This window comes from Pseudomyrmex gracilis, unplaced genomic scaffold (assembly GCF_002006095.1).
Source record: "Pseudomyrmex gracilis isolate BER0280 unplaced genomic scaffold, ASM200609v1 scaffold_23, whole genome shotgun sequence".
In the NCBI taxonomy this organism is placed as follows: Eukaryota; Metazoa; Arthropoda; class Insecta; order Hymenoptera; family Formicidae; genus Pseudomyrmex; species Pseudomyrmex gracilis.
The window spans coordinates 1,047,448-1,070,736 of record NW_018020607.1 but is presented as its reverse complement, the minus strand read 5'-3'; the positions used below and the strand labels follow the sequence as shown (position 1 = coordinate 1,070,736).

General features: G+C 35.9%; 2 protein-coding genes across 6 annotated transcripts; one reads left to right on the top strand and one right to left on the bottom strand.

Annotated features, from left to right (window-relative positions):
- The first annotated feature begins 27 nt into the window (after positions 1-27).
- Positions 28-11,430, top strand: LOC109852025 (potassium/sodium hyperpolarization-activated cyclic nucleotide-gated channel 1-like). Of its 4 annotated transcripts, XM_020422776.1 has the most exons (8): positions 1,972-2,284; positions 5,475-5,626; positions 6,342-6,442; positions 7,735-7,814; positions 8,559-8,852; positions 9,186-9,305; positions 10,147-10,458; positions 10,849-11,430. In XM_020422776.1, exons 2-7 carry the CDS (start codon positions 5,505-5,507, stop codon positions 10,423-10,425), a joined length of 996 nt encoding a protein of 331 aa, XP_020278365.1. In that variant the 5' UTR covers positions 1,972-2,284; positions 5,475-5,504; the 3' UTR covers positions 10,426-10,458; positions 10,849-11,430. The 4 variants fall into 4 exon arrangements, with proteins under 4 accessions (XP_020278363.1, XP_020278365.1, XP_020278362.1 ...); XM_020422774.1 differs by lacking the exon at positions 1,972-2,284 and adding an exon at positions 28-218 and having other exon boundaries at positions 10,147-11,430; XM_020422773.1 differs by having other exon boundaries at positions 1,975-2,284; positions 10,147-11,430.
- Positions 10,723-21,205, bottom strand: LOC109852024 (probable E3 ubiquitin-protein ligase HERC4). 2 transcript variants are annotated; one of them, XM_020422772.1, is made up of 20 exons: positions 21,126-21,205; positions 20,828-21,052; positions 20,258-20,540; positions 18,368-18,557; positions 18,166-18,276; positions 17,939-18,061; positions 17,579-17,854; positions 17,324-17,475; positions 17,112-17,228; positions 16,761-17,021; positions 16,449-16,576; positions 16,200-16,368; positions 15,832-16,119; positions 15,461-15,640; positions 15,302-15,391; positions 15,030-15,218; positions 14,580-14,890; positions 14,331-14,480; positions 13,924-14,263; positions 10,723-13,849 (listed from the first exon to the last, which is right to left on the bottom strand). In XM_020422772.1, exons 4-20 carry the CDS (start codon positions 18,480-18,482, stop codon positions 13,697-13,699), a joined length of 3,153 nt encoding a protein of 1,050 aa, XP_020278361.1. In that variant the 5' UTR covers positions 18,483-18,557; positions 20,258-20,540; positions 20,828-21,052; positions 21,126-21,205; the 3' UTR covers positions 10,723-13,696. The 2 variants fall into 2 exon arrangements, with proteins under 2 accessions (XP_020278361.1, XP_020278360.1); XM_020422771.1 differs by lacking the exons at positions 20,258-20,540; positions 20,828-21,052; positions 21,126-21,205 and adding an exon at positions 19,060-19,304.
- Positions 21,206-23,289: the final 2,084 nt, after the last annotated feature.

Genomic DNA, 23,289 nt, shown 5'->3' with positions numbered 1-23,289 from the left:
GCCGCGCGAGCGTAAGCAAGAAACGAACATAGGAAAATGGCGGTTGCGCGAATTGCGTCGCAAGATGAGAGAGGTAATTTCCGCGCGCGTAAGAGTCGGTAAGGGCGATTGCTATTATTGATTTTCCATTCTTCCCAACGGCGGGAAATGCGAGCTCTGCCCGACTTCTCCCTTTTGCTGTTCAAGATTTTGGGATGTGTCTGCTGAGAAAACGAAGGGTAAGCAACCGCGCACGTTTCTTCAGTAGTTTTTTAGATTGGGGCTCGACAAATGAGCGAAATTGTCCGATCTCACTATTCCCGATCTTCACGGAAAGAAGTAGAAAATATTATCTGTGAAACGTGTGACGGGTAATAATTCATACATTGTAATTGCATGTTCTTTATGTGCAGATATATCGACAGATCTTGCGTTCAGTTTCATCAACCGTCTCTCTCTGATAATATTTTCACGCCGATAAGCGGAAGATCTAGTGTAATCGCTTTGATATAGATCTGAATCAAGTTATATTTGTGAAATTTGTGGCTTTTGCCAAGTTTCACTTATTTAATCCTTATATACTAATTACAAAGTTTTCATATGATTGTAGAACTGACACAAAAAATAAGATGACGAAAATCACACATTTGTCTTCGTATATTTTACTCATTTTATATAATTAAGACCTTATTTTTTAAGAGAAAGTTGGGATAAAAATTTTATTTTAAAAACTTTCTTTAGCATTATTTAAAAATTGAGATTTAATATAGATATTACACAGTCTTAACAATATTAATAAATTAATTGTTAATAATATGAGAAATTATAGTTAGGGATAACATGCTTGTTCTTCATAAAATATGAATTGTTTCAACCATAGATTTTCTGCTAAAACTTAAATATTGTTTACAGTAACTATTGCAATTTGATGGGCGCTTTGTAAAAGCATCGACCAACCATAACAATATAAGACGCGCTATGGTTTTTCTTCGGAACAAATGGAAACTGTGGGAACAAGGCAAAGTACGACGTCAAACTACTTCGGCTAGATTTATTTTCGTTTGCATTAGCGAGATGAGTTACATGGCGTACGATTTACCGGCAGCAAGCGCTGGCGTGCCTTCAATTTTACGTGGCGCAAAATTTTCAACGAAATAAGAACATGTTAGATATTCAATGAACCCAACTCGTCGGAGTTATCAAATGTGAATAGACAATCAGTCTTTTTGTTTCGATGCGAGTTGCCTAAAATGAACGATGGTATTTCTCTCTCATTGTAGTTATTGATTGTTAAACTATTTAAATAAGATAAAATTTCTTTAAGTACAAAAGAGTGGATGAAAATAGGAAGAAAAAGAAAAGAAGACATATGTGTGATAGTAATTCAGAGAAATCTGCTTTGAAGTTTGCAATATGTTGTAATATATTGTAAAAGTACGAGAACTGACACGTAATCTAAGTTTTGATTACTTGCGAAAATAGTGAAGTACTTGGTGCTTCATACGTGATTACGTCTTAACTTTTTTCTGCCAAGTTTCGAACTTTTATAATATGTACTTCGAAAAACGTGTAGTAATATGCATGAATAACCGAAAAAGCAATACCTATGTTCCTCAACAATATGCGAGAAAGTCTTCTATGTAATATTTAAAACGCACGTCGATAAATCAGCGATTCTAATGTTATTAAATTTAATGCAAATGCATCTGACGTGTTTCGCATTCGTTCTTTAATAAAAAAAAAAAAAAAAAAAAAAAAAAAAAAAAAAAAAAAAAAAAGCCGATAAAATTCGACGTGCGTCGCGCAGTTTACACGCGATTTTATTGTCGCGCACGTTTTGCGAAAAAGAAATAAAGATGGATAAGAATATACGCGGCATGTCACACGATGTTTCTATACTAAAATTAAAACGCCTCAATTGCGCGATCGTCGACGTGCTCTCATACCGCTCGGGCTCATATGGATCGTGACGAAGCGCGACTGGACTTTCGGAAGGGAAGTGCGGGAAAATGCGACGCGAGGCTTTCCCGCGATTGCCAGGAAATCCGCCGAATACCGCGAGCGCTAAAGAGAGAAAGAGAGAAAGAGTGAGATAGAGAATGAGAAGATCTCAGAATTCGAAAATAACCGCAAACGAGGGAAGAGACAAGAGGGCACAGAACGAATTCGTCGGTTCCGGGTAAAGGAGGGGAGTTTCCCTGACGATGGGTGTCTTCTGCTGCTCTCCGGTGCTTTCGCTTTTCCGCGAGTCCAGTGTGTTTCGCCAACCGAGAAACCCGCGTACTCCACGTATATTAACGCGAAGGTAGGTGTCGCGTTCTCGGCGCATTGTTCTCGTTATCATCGTTATTATTATCGTCATCTTTGTTGCGTTATGTGGAAAAACTCGCGAAAATCGAAGACTTGACTAAAAGAGAGAAAACACTCGTAAAAAAAAAGAAGAAACGATCACGAGCACAGGTGATCAAGGAAAGAGTGTGAAATATCGAAAATATATAAAGTTTAAAAAACAAAAACCAAAAAAACAAAACGAATAGAGCGTAAGTAGCGCTTCGAAAATAAAGTCAAAAATCGATCGATCACGCGCGGTCTTTGTACAGTTGGCTACTTAATTGGTAGAGCGGTACTCGATTATCAGTCTTAGCATTTAACTGTCTAATTGTCAAGAGATTTTAGGCCAAGTCGTCGCAATTAATTGTAACTGAAAGAGTAAAAATTATCGAATAATTAAAATAATGGCTTCGCGCGCATATATTATTCAGAATGATTCACGATCGTTAAAGATCTTTTAAAACCTTGATCTAAATATGTACTTATTTAAGCGCAGTTTTTGTGACATTTATTATTGTTTTTTATTAAGACTGATTTGTTGTTTTCTTATGAATCCGAGTTTCTATGTTACTAAAAAAAGAATTTAATTTTTTTTAAATTGTTACAAATAATTGTTATTTGTTAAAAAAAAAAAAACTGTCAAAAATAAGACGTTCCAACATCGGGAGGAACATTTTGTTGTAGATGTGAAGTATTGATTAAAATTTATGGGATGTTCTCGACACGTTGCCCTGTCTATTCGTATCACTTATGACTATCGCCGACAAATCTGTCACATGATTGCCAAAAGTCCACTTATACGCAACGTTACACCGTATCGTTGAAATAATCAGCCAGAAATAGGCGTCGTGTGTGCGTCACGTCTGTAAACAACACACAATGCGGAAAAGTCGTCACCTTTTCTGTTTTTGATCGGGCGATAGCTTGCGATTGTTTGCGATAGCATATATAATTTCACAAATAATAAGTGAATTAAATAAATATTACATGTTGTAAATCAAACTAGATTTTAGAATATGTTTGTAATTAATTACTTTTGATAAAGACATGCGCACGTATGAGTTTTATAAATTTTTAAATTTTTTGTTAGATAAGAGATGTGTTCTCCCGTCGAAAAGTTTTTCGAATCATATAATAGATTGATAGCGAGTATTACCACTTGTTGATTATATCGTTATTCAGGGGATAATTACGTAACTGGACAAATCGATCGATATTAAAGAAATCTGACCGGGTGTATATGTGAGCGATGGTCAAGATCCCGGTGAGACCGCGAACATCATTGTCTACCGAAAAATACACCAGTCTTAGCCTTATCTTCGATTGAAAATTACCGCGTCCTATTATCCTTGACTCGAACAAAATTAAATCGAATATAACAATGAAATCAATCACTTTGCAGTCAAGTTTTTATATCAATGTGTTTTAGATATATATTATTTTATATTAATTAATCAATAAGTTTATCGCGAGTGACAGTTATCGTAGCGATTACTGATAAGCATGTAAATGATCAGACTGACATACATTCGCGCTATTGATGTCGACCGATTTTTCTTACGAGACGCGAGCTGTAATGTAATTCAATACCCGGAGAAGCGCGCGCGCTCCAAAGATCCACAGCTGGTAAGAGGAGGGAGAAGTAGAGATTTTGCGGACGATGTAGATATATTCGGAGGAATTTCTAGGCAAAAATAACCACGGTAGGCCACTGATGGCTGCTCAACAGCAACGCGTCAGAGAGAATCCGAGATGTTCGATGAGTTAAACAGGTTTCTTGTGTTTGTGTGTCTTCAAAGATGTGAGAAAACACAATTAAACAGAGAGAAAAAACGCTTATAAAAAATATAAATACATTATCTCAGACTTTTGTTTATATAAGAAAAGAGAGCGATATAAATACTCGAAGTTATGAATAAAATGCAAAACGCGTGCTCGAGATTGCCAGAGAAACGCATTAGAATTAGATCACTGCAATTCCACAAAAGAGAGAGATACGCAATGACATATATTTTGCTTCTTGTTGAAATACAGAGAATTTATATTCTGGGTATCAAGTGTGGAGAGAGAGATGCAGACGCATATTTTTGTTTTGACAAACACGTCAACAACTCTGATAAATTTACGCGAAAAACTCTCGCCCTCGATAGTGTCTCTGCTTTTTTTTTTCGGGCTTTCGCGACATTAATTTTTTCTACAGCGCACAAAGGAGAGATGTATTACGAGAGGAGTGATAAAGGTGTCGTTTGTGACGCGAGGGATATCTTTTGCGTTAAGCGCAAGACGCGATAAACAGAAAATGCATTTTGGTTATTTCAGGGCTAGAGCATATGTCAGTGAACTCACGAAAAGAATCGATGTCTCCAGTCTTGTCTGCAGAGGAGTCAGACATATGCGACTGAAATAACATGTTTTGCGCAATAAACCGATGTTCCGATCGAATATTCGATTTGCTTATTCCTGCGCGAATTTATTGGCATCACTACTAGATATATAATACTTCGCTGTAGTTATAGAGAATCGCACAGAATTTGTGCAAACAATCGTTAAACGATTTTCGCGATGACAACTTTGTGACCTACTTCTCTCCAAAGGGTCGCTCTTTGGCGCCGCGCGATCAATTTGGAACGCGATGCACGCGTGTGACTCACGCGTCGAGTAAGGATTATTTGTTCATCACGTGGACTTGTTGCTGATTAATAACTGTAATTTTTTGTAAATTGCGTTAATGCAAATAGGCGTTATTTCGATCGAACAACATTGCACAGCTGGTTGTTACCTGATGGCAAAACAAACAATTATCTCTATTATTTATTGTTGTCGTTCGGAATTTTATTCGCACACGCGCAACTGTTTGTGTTTTATAAAACACAAATATATTTGCAAGAGATTTTCTCTGATACAGCGGAGTATTTGGCAGAATTCACGTGCAAACAGCGCGGCGATGGTAGATTAATGACACGCGTGCCACTTGCGGCACGCTTAAGCACAAATAATGTCACATAATATCGTATAATATCACTTCGAGTGATAGAAACTAACGAGGAAAAATCTAAGTGCATTCGGACGTGGAATATATTGTTTTTCACATCCTACGTTTTCTACGTTTTGTTCTCCAAGCATTTTCTGATTTATCTCATTTGTCTTTTATATACATGTTACAGTAATTGGAGACAAGATTAATTACACCAAACATGGCCACCCAAAAAAGATTCGTGAACAAACAGTTCAATTCTCCTATCAATTTATATTCACCACAAGCGATACAAGAAACTCTGGATAAACAGACTCAAGTGTTGGCCAACGGTGCTGTCGGGTAAGTTCAATTATTTCTTGTGCTATGCAAAATTCTACATTTTTTCTACTGACTGATTTTTATTATTTTTTTACGTTACTTAAAACTGACTCATAAGTGAAAGAATATACTGACGGAACCAATATATTGTCGAGACAGCCTTAGAGTCAACGACCACCTTGCGTCAATCATCGAGCATCAGCCTTCTGCAGTCCACGTGTCCGCGTGATCAGCCGATGCGATGTCAGTCGCGCGACGACGCCGCGTGAATCAGCCGTTGTCGCGGCGTCGATTGCGTTTCTCGCGAACGTCAGTCACTGACAGACGCGGTACGTTATTTTCAGAGAGTCGAATCACCGACCGGTTAGAAATAAACGGCCGACGGAGGCCGGACTCGTTGTCGGCCTGCGCGAAGCCGACGACGGTTGTGTGTTATAACCCGCGTCTCTTCGTACTTGACTTAGTTTCGCGTTTGATTGGCCGCGAGCGCGCGCCGGTTCTTGTATCCTCGTCGCGTCGACATTTTTCTTGTCAATGATGATTGCCACGAAGAGGTGATGCACAGACAAGAATTAAAAGCATTTTTTTAAAGTTTACCAAAATTTTTAAAAATAGAAATATCGATCGAGAAACACAAGTTTCTACAGTTTTTGCATTTACTGTAAAACATGTTTTATATTGCTGTATGTTGTCAACGTGTAATATATTGCGCTTGAACGTGATTTTCTTCTTTCAGAATCGACTTCACCCAGTTGGCCAAGCCAGCGAACCTGCAGAACAGCGCAGTTCTACGTATGCTTGAAGAAGAAGAAGCGAGACAGCGCGGTGGTCAGCCTAGTAAGTTCAAAACAAGTTTTGTGTATGCCAGAAATAATGAGCAATTAGAATTGCCTTAAAGCCGCAATCTTTTTTCAAATGTCTATATTTTGATAAATAACAAAGATTAATGCGGTATAAATAAAAATTGGATCTGGAATTATGAATGTTCTGAGGTCTATTGTTGTGTCTACATTGTAAGAAAGCACGATGATTCACAAATGCAAATATCCCAAACAGTTTCACGGTTCATGATCGATCATCAGTATCAATTTCCTAAAACCGACGCTGGTGTATCATGTTCAATTTAGCATGACCCAGCTATACTCTTGTTCTTACCGCGTAAGCATTATTGCTTTGGCCGCTGCTCAAGAAATTTCGCTAGATTAGTAACACCATTTTGCGCGAAACATATGAGTCTTTCAGTTCGTGAATGCCGATCTTTATACTCGAGAATTTCTTTGTTGGATACGCTGCATTAATTCTTTGTTAAAAATCAAAAGAGTACAAAGAAATTTTTAATTTTCATAAAATGGGCCAATAAATATTAGCGAAAGACGAAGAAACTCTATCTGTTAATTCTACTGATAACTACAAAAAGATTACCTACAATAATCTAATTTTTTCAGAAATAAAAAGAAACACATATAATAGTGTTAAAACGTTTCTATCGTTCAAATTTAATAGCATACAGATAAAATCACTGAAATATATGTCAAAAGTAATTCGCTTTACGCGACGTTGGCCCTCTTCAGGGACGCGGACCGTTTCTTCTTCTTGATCGAGCGCAATGTCAACCCCCACTTTTTGGCCAGTTACCAGAAAGACTCTAAAATCGGTAGCCAGCTAGTTTCCGCGATAATGAAAGGTACAGGTGACTCCGCCATAGCGTTTAGTAGTTGGCGGGTGTCCGTTTTGGCAGAGTCGTGTCCTCCTCGTCGGGATTGCAGCGCGGTGGAAACTCACGCTGTGGATTCGCAACAGTATGTGACGCGTAGAATCCGGAATTGTGTTTATTAGTTGCCAGCAAATTTGCATTTCGTGATTAACGACGCGCGACCGCATATTTGTCGCAATCGTTCGGCCGTTTGTGTTGCGACACGCTTGAATTCGGCATAAAGAGAGCTGCGTAATGTTTATTAATTACATTAAGATTGTACATCGTTAAATACTATTTTGAGCAAGACGATAAAATCTATGAATCGAATCAGTAAAATTGTTGCGTTCATCGATGATTACTGTGTAGTGAAGAAAAATAGAACAAGTAACACATCAACAGACTCTCACAAATCTTTATTATTATCGTTTCTCAGATCTTAAGCGAGTAGCTTGGCCGCCACCTCCAGAGGATCAAGACTACGATTACGTGGAGCAAGCTCCCGTTCAGGCGAAGGTAAGACGACGAATAATCAGAACAACAGCATATGCTTACGTCGCTCTGATAAGAAAAAAGGCAGCAAGTGGCAAGATAAATTATTGAGCTTATAAAATATACATAAGTAAATTAAAAAAAAATAATTTATAAGTAAATTGAAAAACAACCTCAATTGTTGCGCAAATAACTTGATGCCTTTTTCATGGAATATCAGAATCTTATTGATTCAAAAAGAGAATAAAGAAATACGAAACAACTGTAATATTTGAGCAAACGATATAAGTAAAACTCATTGTAATAGTTTTAAGAACATCCAAAAGGACACTTTTGCATTGCAAAAACACACACACACAGATACTTTTTTGAATGTCTACGTGTTGTATGCATTTTTTTCGTAATATTATTTATCTCTCTCCAATTAGTGCGACATAGCTTCTCCTGCATCTTGCCATGCTTGTGAGTGCAACGATGTTCGTTACGTGTTTCTTTTTATGTATTTGTTTTTTACGTTTATTTATTTCTCCCCATATCCGACATGATCCGATCGCTTTTGAACGCAATCGCGAGATCCACCATTGTGATCGTCGAGAGGTAAAAGGGATTACGCATGTCTTTCCGTACTGTGTCTCGCGAATTCTCGTAAATATAAAAATCATCACTCTCTCGTTCCATCATCTATCTCTTCTTCAGCGAGAGAGCAGCAGGCTATAGTTCGTTCGCTCGAGTCTCTATACAAAATTATCTCTATTTTCCTCCAATAAGACCCGTGGATACGGTGATCCCGGCTCCTTCCAGAGCAGCCCTTCCTCGTCAGGTCCATCACCCCAACCATCCTCGACGGTCGCACGGTCATCAACACAGAGCGCTGTTCCGTCGTCCCCGTCGCCGGTTAGTCCTAGCGGCACGCTCCTGCGACAGCCCTCGCACTTCCAGCAACAACAGACAGCTGCTACATCCTGGGCGCCGGTGACACCTCCGGCGACCTCGCCGCTGTTGCAACAGCAGCCTCCATTTCCGAGACAGAAGCAACAGCAGCAACAGGTTCAGTCTTGGCAGGTAAGTGATGGCTCGCATGTGAACGTGACCGACGGTCCCTCGCAAGTGCGGAAGACTTTGAGGACTCACTCTTGGTCAGAGACACAGCAAGGATTGTGTTACCTGCAATTCTGGACACGGAGTTTGTGCCTTATACGTGTTTACGACCAACCAATTGTCAGTAATTATAAAATATTTACGTATATATACATATATACATATATATATGTCAGTTGTGTACACTTTGGCGCGATAAAACGTTTTTTTTAATGGTAGTGAAGATAGTTTTGCGTGAGTGTGACTGACTCGTGATCCCGAGTGCAAAAAATTTTAAAAGAATCTTCTGCGTTTCAGCAACACCCTCAGGATCCATACGACCGGGCACCGCAGAGACTACCGAATCAACCGCTTTCTGCGGCGTTCGAAGCACCACCTTCCACTATCGTTCTGCGTCCTGAGCCGCCTATTTCACAGGTGAGAATCCAGCAGTTCGAGAAATGTAAAATTCACTGACAAGTAATTTTATTTTTAACAAATGTGTATTTGTCAAATTTGTGTCTTCTTTTATGTATATTTTAGAAAACGTGTTTGACGCTTTTTTTATGTAACATTAAAGATTCACTATCGGCAGCGAAACGCGTCGACATGTTTATGTTCGATGTTGTATTACGTTTTCTAAACGAATGTAATTCTGCTAAGAATAACGCAGCAATATCGCACACGCCTACGAGCCTTGCGCATAATACCGCAGGAAAATTTTACGAAAATACGAGAAATCTCGAGAGAATGAGAGAGAGAGAGAGAAGTAACGCACTGTGGAGAGCAATATGATATAATATAATATGATATTTGTGCGGAAGTGTATTGCACGCGTGCTGGTCGTGCCTTTGGCAGCATATCAGCCGTTAAATATACGGCGTCCTCGTCATTCGGGCAAAGCATCGATTACATCGCTTGTCCGAAATTTACGTCTAAGAATATCTCGCCGTTTCTAATCCGACTTTAAAGAATAATGTTTTCCGCGTCACTAACAAAAATGTTGCTCTTCTAAATGTTTTCGCGATTTCCACGAAATGCCGAAATCTTTCGCACACTTCTGGACTCGCGATCTTGTTATTTAACACTTGGAATAAAACAAGCAAAATATATAAATCGAAACGAAATGCAGAAAATAAATTGAATAAGTCGAACATAAAATATTATAATACAACGAGGTATTTTCTCAACGGAGAAATAACATAACATTCTTCGAAATGTTTGAATATTGCAATTTATCCAGTGCTTCATTTTTATCTTCATATCCCGCTACCACTAGACACCTGCACCGGTGTACCAAGCTCAACCAGCAGCGACCAAGGCTCCCGCGACAGGCAACATGCGAGGTGATCTAAAGTGGCCGCCGGCCAACGTAAAGGCCCAGGTTGAGGCAGAAAATCGCGCCAGAATGGATCTCGCTAAAGGTCCCGCTTTCAGGCCGCGTCGAGTGCAAAAGGACTACAGCGGTTTCTTCGCGCAACACGCCTTAAACAACTCGTATCCGGGCTATCGAGCTCCGCCAGGCACTCAATATTTCACCCCGGCTTACCACCATTAGTGAATATTCCGATTTCGCGAACAAATGCACGAGGTACCGCCTCTGAGTCTCTCGCCGAGAGAAATCGAAATCATCGAGATGCTCAGGACGCTGTGCGCAGACTTCTCGAGATCTGCAAAGAATCGGAGAGGCACATGGAGAAAGATGTACACATGATATTATTTTATAAAAATTTTAATATTATTGCAATGAATAGAATTATCCGCAAAAAATTTCTCACGTAATTCTTTTATTGAAAACAAGTCTGTAGATCGTGTTACTACTTTCACAGAATGTGGTCCAGAAAAGAAGTCTTAATTTTTTTTTTTTTTTCTTGTTTTCGCGTATTGTCTTCATGCACTTCTCAGGTTTTTCAGAGAGATTTCGAATTTCAACAAACTCGTTTACATTTCAGAGACTGAATGGTTGCCTTTTATCTTTCAGGGTAACGTAAATTAATTACCAAAGTTTATTTGAGATGGCATTCGGTTTATTATCAATCTGGACAATTGTCGTTCAGAAATGTCCTTATTTGTGAGCACTGCGTTCATACATCACACACACACATACACAACACACGCACACACAAACAATAATACAAAATAGAAATATATTTACATTTTTGCTTGTGTTAACGTATCTCCAAGTTTGGGAATTTCTGATAAAATGTATTTTTTCATTGTGATAGAATTAAATGTCGTGAACAATACAGATTTATAAAACTAACGCTTGCCATTACAAATCATCAAGAGTGACAGATCACAAAAAGGTGCTTAAAAGATTTCGAGTGATAGTGGCAGATTGTACTTCTCTTTTTTGCGAAAACAGTCACGATATGGTAAAGTAACGACCAGCGAATATAATATACGAAATAAACGATCGAATTATATGAATGCATAATTGATTGTATATTTATCTACATATAAATACCGAAGCGCAACGCATTTTTTGTAACGCGATTCGGCAACGGTCTGTCCGTTATAACTAACCGACGAATAATTTTTAATAAATGTAATATATAATATATTAATATGTGAATAAATAAATATCTCCTTATCAATTTACATAAGAATATCAACAGACGCCAGTGCAGGTAATTACAACATGTGATATATATAAATTTTTGTGAAATTTATAATAAAGTCATTATTATATGTAGGAAACATTGATTTTATAGATAATAATTTTTATTATTTTTTCTTTGACTTCAGAATACAAGAGGCATCTCTATGTATAAGTATTAACAATTTACAAAATAGTTTGCATGTTTATGTATATGAAATCTCAACATTACAAAAGAATATAGCTGGAATCTATGTATAATATATATATATATACACACACACATATATATATATATATATATATATATATATATTTAACTCGAAACATCTAAAATCATCTAAAGTCGTATTCTTAAAAAACAAATATATCGCGACAAAATAAACCTAAAAACATTTTGTCCATTAAGAACAAATGCACTAATTGTTTTTTTGGAGTTGTTCTTTCACATTCACAGAACAGAGTTACGTTGCTAATTTTATTTCTTTCATTTTAAAATATGGACTTGCTCTCTCATTCTGTAACTATTAACAATAATTCCGTTATTGTTGCGCAGCTATTTTGTAATGCATGACATTTGCGTAGAAAAGTTACAGACCAGATGATCGCGATCAGTAGTTTTATCTACTCCGTTGAGATTTTAACTTAACGAAATTAAACCATAAAAACTAGACTCAATCGATTGGTTACGTTAACCGGAGTTGGGTGCTTGTCCTTTTATCATTTATATGTTTATGATAAGGGGTTAAAAATATAATTCTGGAATCAACAACATGCCTGAAAATATTGTATAAAACTCTTGAAAACAGTTACGAAACACATCTTCGCGTTAAAACAATTCTTGTTTAATCGCTTAAATAACTTTCCCTGAGTATATCATCTTTCTTGTTCTCTTCATTCAGATACATCTAAGCATTGTAAATTAAATTCTCGTAGTTTTTTCCTAACGCTCAAAATTCATTGAGCAACAAGTTCGCTAGCGCGCGAGTAATACAATTCCTTTCTAACATCAATCGAAGCTCATACAGCAATATCCGGTATAAATACGATTTTATCCAGTTATTATAACACTGCGTTGTCACTTTTATATACATAGCTTCATTATATAATAAACATATTGATGCCCTTACAAATATCCGGCCTCAGTCTTAAATCGAAAACATTTATCCGGACATTATTGCAATTGTTTTGTATAACCCTCACAATGCAGCAAAATTTTATTAAGCCTACATCAAATTTTCTATTTGAGATTATAATAAAAAATAAAATGTGTGTTGATACAGAAAGTTTAATTTATATCGCAATATTATATTATAAACTTCTATTTTTACAAAACTTTCTGAGACTTTGTTTTTCAGAAAATTTTAAAAACAATGAGTAATCATAAATCGTTCGGCATGTTTATGAATTAAATCATAAGCTACAGGTCAGCGAGTTTTCAAGTTTAAATTTTGCAGAAACTGTGTTATTTATCACGTAACATATTTCCCAAATTCGTGCTTACACAGTTTCTTTGATTTTTTTGTATATTACAGTGTGCCAGATTCTAATATTGTCAGTTTATTCATGCTTTCTATATATACATTATTTTATGCGATTGACTACTGATTTAGGCGCGCATTAAATGATAGCGTTCATTTTTATTGACTAGATATCGAAAAGCTTAAGTTACAGCCAACTTTTGGGTCGATTTTTTGGCCGTTCACGACCCGCTACATTCTCTTCTTATCTTTCATTTTAACGAATCACTGTTATTCTTCAGTGTGTTTCATCATCTCCGATTTTCAACTGTGTATGACAACTGTCAATTTAACAAGGTTGTCATAACTGTGTATGACAACCTTGTTAAATAACTAAATCAATTTCAATGCTGATTAATTTCATTGACGGTTATAAATTAATCGGAAATGGTGAAACCGGATGTTTCAGAGTAAGTGCGCGACGCTCCATCTCAGTTATACAAACGGTTTATTGCTAATATCATACAAGAGACGAGAATATAGCAGGCATTAACACGCTTTTAAAATAGGCTCAAAAGTGCAACTTAGCGCCAACTCTGGTTTGAGCTATAGATTTATACGTGCGGATGAAATTTGTATGAAGGTATTGCAGTTGTGATATCAGGAACTTATTATTTCGACCAATATTTCATTTTCAAATTTATATGACAAATTTAATATGCAAATGGAGTTAACAATTGTTAGCTAAAAAGGCTTCTTATGTTTCACCTTCACACAAGCGAAAATCCTTGATTGTGCTGGATAGCTTGTAAAAGTTTGTATCTCAATCTTTCTTTTGTTTGATAACGCGGCAGATCAAGCAGATTGAAACACGTGTGTGCCGCCGGTAGAAACCGTTCATCCGTCATTGGTTGTATTATTATCTATACAAAGAGTAATTAGCGAGTTAATTTGTTTTACACATTACAACGTTGTTGAAACCATACTCTGTTCTTACCTTGATAGCCTTCATACCCCATATAGGTATTCTGTCACTGCCTGTCAAAAAAAGTAAGAATTTTTTTTTGTCTTCCAACGACAACTCGTGAAAGACTTGCCAAAAGAGTACAATAGTAGGATCGTTTTTCGTGTAGCCCTCTTTATAGCTGGCATTTCTTTCTAATTCTTCCCAATCGTAATTTTGATTTCCTATTAACAGTGACATCAGTTCGTGACTATGGAAGAGTTTTAAAATTCTTCCACCGCACACCTTGTGAAAACCTTTGGAAAATGAACTAAAATGCGGCTCTACCGACGTGTTCAGTATATAATTCACATAAAGATTTACATACTGTTGCCTGCGGATAAGAAAACATTTCAGACACACTTTTTTGCCTAGTCATCACTATCGGTGTTGATACGCACTTATTTTTTAACGTTACAGAGATTTCCTTTCCGTTAGGTAACAATTCGACACTTATTTGTTCGCCGAACGCTTCTCTGGTGATTTCGAAGTTTAAACAAAATACCTCCTCAAAGTCTTCTCCATTGTAATCGAGAATACTTTGTAGGCTACTGCAATTTTTAATGCGCACATATATTAATATCTTCACTCAAGCGCACCAATATTTCAGAATGTACGTTATGATTAGAAATATACAAAATACGACATACTTAGCCATTACCGGTGACAGACCCTTTATATCATTCAGTCCAACTGGTTCGCCCAAAAGTTTTTTATACAAGGCTAACGGGAACGGTAAATCAATGATGGTAAAGTTATAAATAGCCAAACCGCAGAGAACTCCAATAAGAAAATACATAACTTGATCTTCGAGCGAGTCTATGCTAAACCAGATCGTATTTGTCTCTTCGTATTCTTTAAACATACCGTATTTCGGATCAAGAATCTCTCGTAAGAGCAGTAAGAAAAATTCCTTTTTTACACCACCTACATCTTCGGCTTCCTCACCGTAAAATTTAACCTGAAAAAATTTATAAGAAAAAAATAATATTTAGAGTATCACAATCTTCCGATATAAAATCTTACGCCTTTTTTAACATTGGAAAGATATATATATATATATATATATATATATATATATATATAAAGTTTATGCTTACTCTAAGTGGTTTCTTCAACTCGCTAGAATCGTATTGTTGTAATTGTGACAAAGTATCCGTGACTATGTTCTCCCGTGACACGTTCAAGATTACATATTGATTATACTGTTGAGTGTTGATCGGATTAGGTACACCAAACACTATATCTCTGACCGCCCGTGACGCTGCTTCAGTCATCGCGGATTGCATCTAAAGTAAATAAAACATAATTGTGGAAATGCATACTATCTAAATGTTCTAAGTTTAATTTGCGTGTTTCTCTTTTTTTGTACCTGTATAGACTGATCGGTTTCGAGCAACGTAGCCTTCGTTTCGGCATCGAAGAGAAAAGAATAATCACAAAAGTATAATTTTCGCTGAGGCTGAAAAATGATAAAAAGAATTCTAATACCATACTTATGGAATGATTTCAGAAAATCACTTGCAAGTACCTCGATCGATATCCATCTGAGATAATCGTCGTTGATATCTATGTATTCTGGTAATTCACGCAAGTAGAAAGTCTCGTAGGGCACAATTAGGCCTGTTTCATTATCCCTGTCTTTATTTAGATTATATAATATTTTTAACAGCTCCAGGGCACTGTGCAGACTATCATTCCACGTAATTCTCTGTAAAACATGTTCTAATTTAAAAAATATTGCTATCTATAGAAAAAAAAAAATTTCAAGATCATTTATTTTCATAAAATTTCGTATCTTCGTAACATCAGTTGTAAGTAATAGTATACGATTTTTAAGAGATTCAAAGAAATTGTACTCTCAAGATTTTATTTTCTATGCGATTAATCGTGTGTCATTACCTTGTCCGTGATTTGCGACACAAAGTCCATCACTATGGATTTGTAAATCCTCACCAATCTCTCGTAATAGTACGTCGGAGTACTAGTCCACCATGTACATATGACTTTCGAAGCCTCCAACTTCAGGCGCATCATGGCCTTGCCAAATGGTATTTGTAACAAACTAGAGTTCGAAACTTTTGCGAAACCATGATAGAGTGGTAAAATTAAGTACACTCTCAAGGCTTCCACGTCGGGTGGAGATACCGAAAAGGATGGTATTAGACTTTGAGTTATACATACAAAAATCTAGAACATAGATAAACAATGTTGCTATTAAACAATCGAGCAACATTTTATATATTATCTGTCTTATATATTATATGTACCAGTTCTTGAATTGTGGTATTGTCCACTTCAGAGAGACTTCCAAACAATTTTATCGTGTAGTCAATGTCGACACCATGATGTTTACTTGAGCATCCATAATGAGTATCATTAGCAAGTAAACAAGACGCATTTATGCACGCTTGACTTCTGAATACAGTTTCTATGTATCTAAAAACGTTAAATAAAATTGCAATCTCACTCACGAGAAGACAACAATCGTTTTTATAAAATATAATATTTTTACTCACGTCATTACTTCATGACTAATCGTTGCGCCTGCCGGGAACTCATGAAATTCGGCTATCTTTTCCTGTGTCACTGTAAGAATTTGGGAAGTTGACCCTAATATTCTACAGTCATCTGGTTCTATATTATCCTGCAGATATTTAAGCAGAAATACTGTTTTTATACATATATTACCACGAAAAAAACAAAATAAAATGTTTCGTCGCGTTCAGTCCTCATTCTTTCTCGATATAGAAACAAAATGAAAAAAACAACAGCTAATTTAAACTTAAAACTCAAATAAAAAGCTGCGTGAAAATATGAGAAAAACACACTTTTCTTGGGACAATAGTTGCAAAGCAATGATCGCCACCACTGAAGATGTGTTTAACGACACAGTCACTCTGAGGAATATAGTATGAATCGAGTAGCATGGATGATCCATTTCGAGACGACCATGGTCCTAGAACGACTTGCGGCGTTGTAGCACTCTGAGATGCGCGATTACCCAATTGCCCAGCACCTCCTAGACCCCAGGCATAAATTTTACCTCTAGACGGGACTAAGGCCAGAGTATGCCTTTTACCACATGATATCTGCATAAATAGAAAGTAAATATGTTTATAAATTTATACAAAAGTATAAATGTATAAACAAAACTTATAGTTTTATCAAAGATAACTCACTTGTGTTACTGTGCTACCCATTAGTTCCATTATCTGTCGCGGTAAGATCTCATTCATGTTGTTCCCATGGCCTAATTGACCATACATTCCAGCACCACAAGTAAATACTCCTCCATCCTGAAAGAATGTTTTCCACAGAAAGTTACTTTTTGTAAAAACAAAAATTTTTCAACCCCAAGAAAAATGCAATGCAATTTGATAATAAAATTTACCAGTGTTAAAAATACAGTAAATTCTTCACCACACGCGGCATAACACACTTTTGCATTTTTCAAAGTACGCAATTTACATGGCAAGTTTCTCTGTTTTGTATCATTCAGTCCTAATTGTCCGAAGACATTCCGTCCCCAGGCAAACACAGATCCTGTTCAAAGAAACAACAAAAACAGAACTCTGTGTTAGCGTAGAGTCGAACTATATAAGTGTATCTAATTGCTTATGTATAAATAATGTTTCCAGAGATTTACCTGATTTTGATATGACTATGGTGTGATATCCTCCACATGCAATAAATGCAATTGGTACAGCAGCTAAGGATGAAATTATCGTGGGTTTTCTTTCAACGCTTATGTCTTCACTTATTCCTAGTTGTCCCTCTTTATTACTACCCCACGCATACAATTCTCCATCGTTTGTTAGAGCAATTGAATGCTCCTTACCACATGCAATCTGTACTACCACTCTTGTAGCCATTGCTTTCACCATGCGTGGTATGCGTTTTGTTTGTTCATTGTTGTTTAATCCTGTAAGAATATATGCACTATCTTTATTACACTTGCAAATAATATATCTTATTATAACAGATTGTACAAGAGTATATATGTTACCTAATTGGCCCAACTCATCATTACCCCAACCGAAAAGTTGTCCCCATTCATTCACAGCCAAGGTGTGACTGTTACCACAAGCTATTTTTTTGAATACAAATGCCTCTAAATCAGGTATCAACTCTATGTACAAAATTTACAACTTTTAGTAAACATTGCTAAGATATTTTTTCATGAAATACCAGATATCTAACATAACAGTTGACTGAAAATTTTATTATACTCACGTAACCTTTTTCTTGCTTTTTCATGACCAAGTTGTCCATAATCGTTATTACCACAGGAATATACTTTTCCATCCTTTGTAATAGCTACTGTATAATTTTCTCCACATGCAACTACAAATATTGGCTTATAATTTTATAACATGTATAAATAATATTTTTACATGTATATAAATTTATTTTTTAGAAAAATATAGAAGTTTACTTTGTTCAATGTTATCAGCTTCTATAAAATCCACTTTTCGAGGCATGAATATATTCTCATCCTCGATACCACCTAACCCCAATTCTCCATGAATAGCACTGCCCCAGCAGAACATTATGTATGTGTTAGATCTATGTCGTTTTTCTGTCAGATTGGTTTCATCTGTAGTCAGTTTTCTTAATCTGCTTGCCTATATAGTCACAAAAATATATTGAAATATGTTATTATATTGATATAAAACATATATACATATACACACATACTTATGTACAAACATAATACATACACACATATAAACTTTATCAATTATTATTTGATTATCAATACAACAGTTGAAAATGCATTCAAACATATTATTATTGACATTGTATATATTTGCTTAAATAAGTCAATAATTAATTAAAATTTTCAACATTATTTTATTTTTGATTAATTAATTTTTAATACATACATATCTAAGTTTTATATATATTTTTCTTATATCTTTTATAACACTTCTCTCCACATGTTATTTAACATCTGATTCTATATTTATGATCTTGTATTTCACATAATTGTATTTAACAAAGTGACTAACTCTCAAATGATTATTTTACAAATAAATCATCTTATGAAAATAGCTGAGACACCTCAAAAAGAGTAGTAACATCGTAACGAGACGAGACGGAATAAGAATCGTGTCGGTGACTAACCATATTTATTTTGTGTCTCTCAGCGTCAGGCTTGCGGGTGGGACATGTTATTTACGCGAAACGTGTGGCACGTCCTAAAAATAATGCTTCTTTGTAGCGGCACCTCTTTGTATACAATCTGATGATCCCAACAGAATCGCGTGGTGAACGGTGGATTATGTCGAAGCTCGAAGTGTGAATAATAATCAAATCGTGGCGGCCACGAGGATCAGCAACGAATTTGTCGCTACCTACACATCACCTTGCGAACTTCACCACAGAACTATTTCCTGACTGTGCAGAGACCTCTTTTTTGACTAAGATTTTTTAGATACAATTATCATGGTAAAGTAACGAGTAAAAGACCAATTTAAAAAAATGATGTCATGTGAACTGGGAAAAAAACAAAGTTCGAATATTTTCTAAACGTACATGTGTCTAGAAAATATTCTCTTTTCTCTGGTCATTTCTCGATCATACATGATTAATACTAATTTGAAAATTAAAAAAAATTAATACAATTTTAAAAAATTTACTAACTTAATAAAAAATATAAATGCAAAATAAAAATTTTAAAAATCAAACAAGATTGCCGAGTCGCTTACGCGACATTGATCTTATTTGAAACATAGTGTTACATGAAAGAGGAACTCCATTGATGTTTTTTTAGCGTTTTGCGCGTGCTGTCGATTGTTTGCGATCAATCTGCGACAACGCTTGATGATTTTGAAACGTGGCATGACATTGCGCAAATAATGTGACGCAGAGCACGATGCATGCGTCGTGCTATTTGTTTTTTTACAAACTTTTTATCTTTAAATCTTTCTAAATCACACAGTATTATGATTATAATACGGATTCGTTATCCTTTATTTGAAAGCTCGCTAAAATTTTTAATGTTTCCGAATGTACGCGGTGTATAGAATACTAGATAAATAAAGGATAGCGAATCATCGGTCTGAAAATAGCTGAATTGTTGAACAGTTAATACCTAATGTTCACAGCAGGTGTTAGGTTAGGTTATCAGGTCGGTTCATCACACGCAACACTCGATGACAATGAGCGAGAACGCGTGAGCGAAATGGAAGTAGCAAGAAAGAGATGCACTATATCTTTCCCTTCGACGTAACATTATGCATCATTGAAGCAGCGTGAATCCCGTAAATCGCTCGTGTTACAACGTTCGATTACACGCTGTTATTGATGTAACTTCACTTACATTTTTTCGATCGTTGCCCTACAATGTGTTTCATCAGAAATAGGATGGCATCATCGTGTTGACAAAATGATGGTTGCACGTTTTGTTAACGATCACTCGTACACGGGTTACCGTACATTCCACAATATTCCATACAGTCCCACTCGTGTCTGTTATGTATATGTAATGTTCGACTCGCGCGCGACTCTTGACAGTCACGTCTCCCAGTATTACATTCCTTAGTAGTAGTGTAGTAGTAGCGCTCTCTTTCGAAGTTCTTTTCGTTTACTTCATTTCAGTTAATCTGAATTTAACAAATTTGAACAGTTATTTAATTTGATTTTATAATTCCTATATTTTTTATATATGTATATGCATTATATTACATATTTTTGCAGCACATCGTAAAAGAATAATTATATGCAACATTTTTATGTACTGAGGATAAAATCTAGATTATATCTAAATTGACAATATGATGAATATATATTTTGAGTAAAAACAAATACTTATATATATATATATTTATATGTACATATTTCCTCATCAACACTTTTTACATAAAAACTTAGAAATAAGCAAGAAATTTACCTTTCATTTTTTTTATAACCTGTGATGCATCATTGATTATCTACTAGCCGTACAACACTAATTAAACTTTTGATCATCACCACGACCGAGCATATAACTAATACAAATGTTATCATTAATCAATTTCGTTGATTGTTTCGCTTATTGTTTCACTGATAACATTATAAAAGAAAATTAGGTTCAGTGCTGCTATGACTCAATAACCGTAAGATGTAGTCCAATACACTATAAGAGAGAAAAGTATTAAAGAACAAATCACAAACAAAGAAATAAAATAGATATATGAAGAAACCAATACAAGCAATTAAGTCATATCGTTTCGTTCTTCGTATAAATAGATTCTAGACAATTCTGTTCTAGACGATTCTGCATAGACAATTGCTTTATAAATTTTAATCTTTAGTTTTATTTTTCAAATCTACACACTGTCAAGTGTGACAGTGACTGAACTAGAGACATTAGAGACTTGACGGTGTGTAGATTTCAAATCTGACACTGCGGTCAAAGGACAATTACTAAACGCGGCCAGTGTTTTGAGTTGTCAACATTCTCAACGTTGATTTGTTGGTTCCAAAAATAAGAACCAATCACGATCGATTGTTCACAAAACTTGTTCTGCTAGACGCAGCTACTTGAGAGACGCGATTACAAGCACATTTTACGTGCACGAGCGCCATGAAACTGCATGAAACTACATGCACCAACTCAAGCGATGAGTGAAAATACTATCTTACCGATTGATTTGGTTTAGTTCCGTGCTCTGCGCACGCGCGCTCTGCCGCGTCGTCGATTCGATACTTCGATTATCGAAATCCGCGCACTTCAATATACTCGGAATTGGCGGGCAGTCATGACGGACGCGCGACGCGTAACAGAGATACATGCAAATTAATCCGGCATTTCTTGCGATTAATATCGTTTCGCGCTCAAATATCTGTGATACGCGTGTTTGGCATAGTATCCGGTGTTCGCGATAACACGTAATTAACATCGCGCGACCCGCTGGTAACGTTAATCGTCGAGTTTACAATGAAATAGTATCGCGCCGCGCGTGAGACACAAAATGGCCGGCGCGCGACACGGAAAACAAGTACGTTCGATTTGTCTCGTTAGTTTTTGCGATTATTATCATCTCGCGGCCAAATATTCGGTAGTATGTGTGTGTCGTAATGTATCGGACGTTCGGACATAATTAGCATCGCGTTACTTGTTAGCACGGCTAATCGTTGAACAAAATAGATTCGCGTTTTTGCGCGCGAAACAGAATAATAGGACCAGCGCCGCAACAAAGAAAACAAGATTGTAGCAAACAGCATCAGATCTCCAGACAATCGTGCAACATTATTACGGAGCTGTAAGTAGTACTTGCTAAGAAATATTTAAATATATATATTTGTAGCTTGCTTTTTTAATAATGTTCTTATATTTGTTATTCCAGATGCAAATTTTTTCACGAAGATGTTTGCAGTACCGAACGAGACAATACCAGTTCAGACAATCAAATGCTGGCACGAGGGTATGTTTTATGGCCATTTTATCGTTGATGTGTGATTTTTGAATATGAAAACTATTTTAAAACTATTAAATTTATTTTCTTAGACAATTATAATACAATTGATGTTTACAAATCAATTTTTTTCTCTTACAATAAGAAAAAAATTTTATTCTTGTTACAGAATGTGATATTACAGCAGAAAGTGCTGCCAACGCTCGGTATGTACCTATACTTTAAGGTTTTGGTGATTATGTGAAATCAGTGCGAACCGGGTGTAGATTTTTATTTTTACTAATTATAAGACATACATAAATTTCAATTTAAAAATAACCGAGGCGCTCGTATCGTTATAAAAAATATTTTTTGTTTAAGTGTGTGTAAACAATGTTTTTTATTAAGTATTATTTGCGTTTTACCAAGTTTTTATACTGTTATATTTTAAAACAATTCGATAGTGATTACAAATGTAAACTTTAGAAAAGTGTAGATCTTGGACTTAATAAAATTACAATTTTACGAGCGTGTTATGCGTGTTTTCCGCGTCGCGAGTGAAAAAAATGCTCTCGTACATATATCTACGACCACGTGGGACGACTGCTGGGTTACTTCCACAGGAAACCGAGAGGAAGGTTGCTGAGGAAGATACATCGATGGACAACGACGGGACCGGCATAAATATGAGTCACAAAATCATTTTACTCTTGTTCCTTTTAGCTACAACTTTTTAATCTATCTTATAAATGTCATATATATTTTTATTGTATAATTAACAAGTTAATTTATAAACTTATGTTTTTACTAATTTCTTTCCCGAGATATCATTACTTTTATTAATACTAGAACTACTGAAGCAGTCAAAATGACTAGTGGTAACTTTTCATTAAAAAATTACTCAAATTGGCTTTGCTCAATTAATGGCTCAATTAATGGCTTTACATTTTAAAAATTTTTAAAGACAAATTGATAA

Bases quoted from the DNA above. Each gene is read 5' to 3' on its own strand.
- LOC109852025 (XM_020422774.1), top strand. From the start codon at position 5,505: ATGGCCACCCAAAAAAGATTCGTGAACAAACAGTTCAATTCTCCTATC. The intron at 5,627-6,341 runs GTAAGTTCAATT...TTCTTCTTTCAG, and splicing joins TTGGCCAACGGTGCTGTCGG to AATCGACTTCACCCAGTTGG. The intron at 7,815-8,558 runs GTAAGACGACGA...TCCTCCAATAAG, and splicing joins AAGCTCCCGTTCAGGCGAAG to ACCCGTGGATACGGTGATCC.
- LOC109852024 (XM_020422771.1), bottom strand. The intron at 18,062-18,165 runs GTGAGTATAATA...TTTTGTACATAG, and splicing joins AAAAGCAAGAAAAAGGTTAC to AGTTGATACCTGATTTAGAG. The intron at 13,850-13,923 runs GTAAGAACAGAG...CTCTTTGTATAG, and splicing joins GGGGTATGAAGGCTATCAAG to ATAATAATACAACCAATGAC.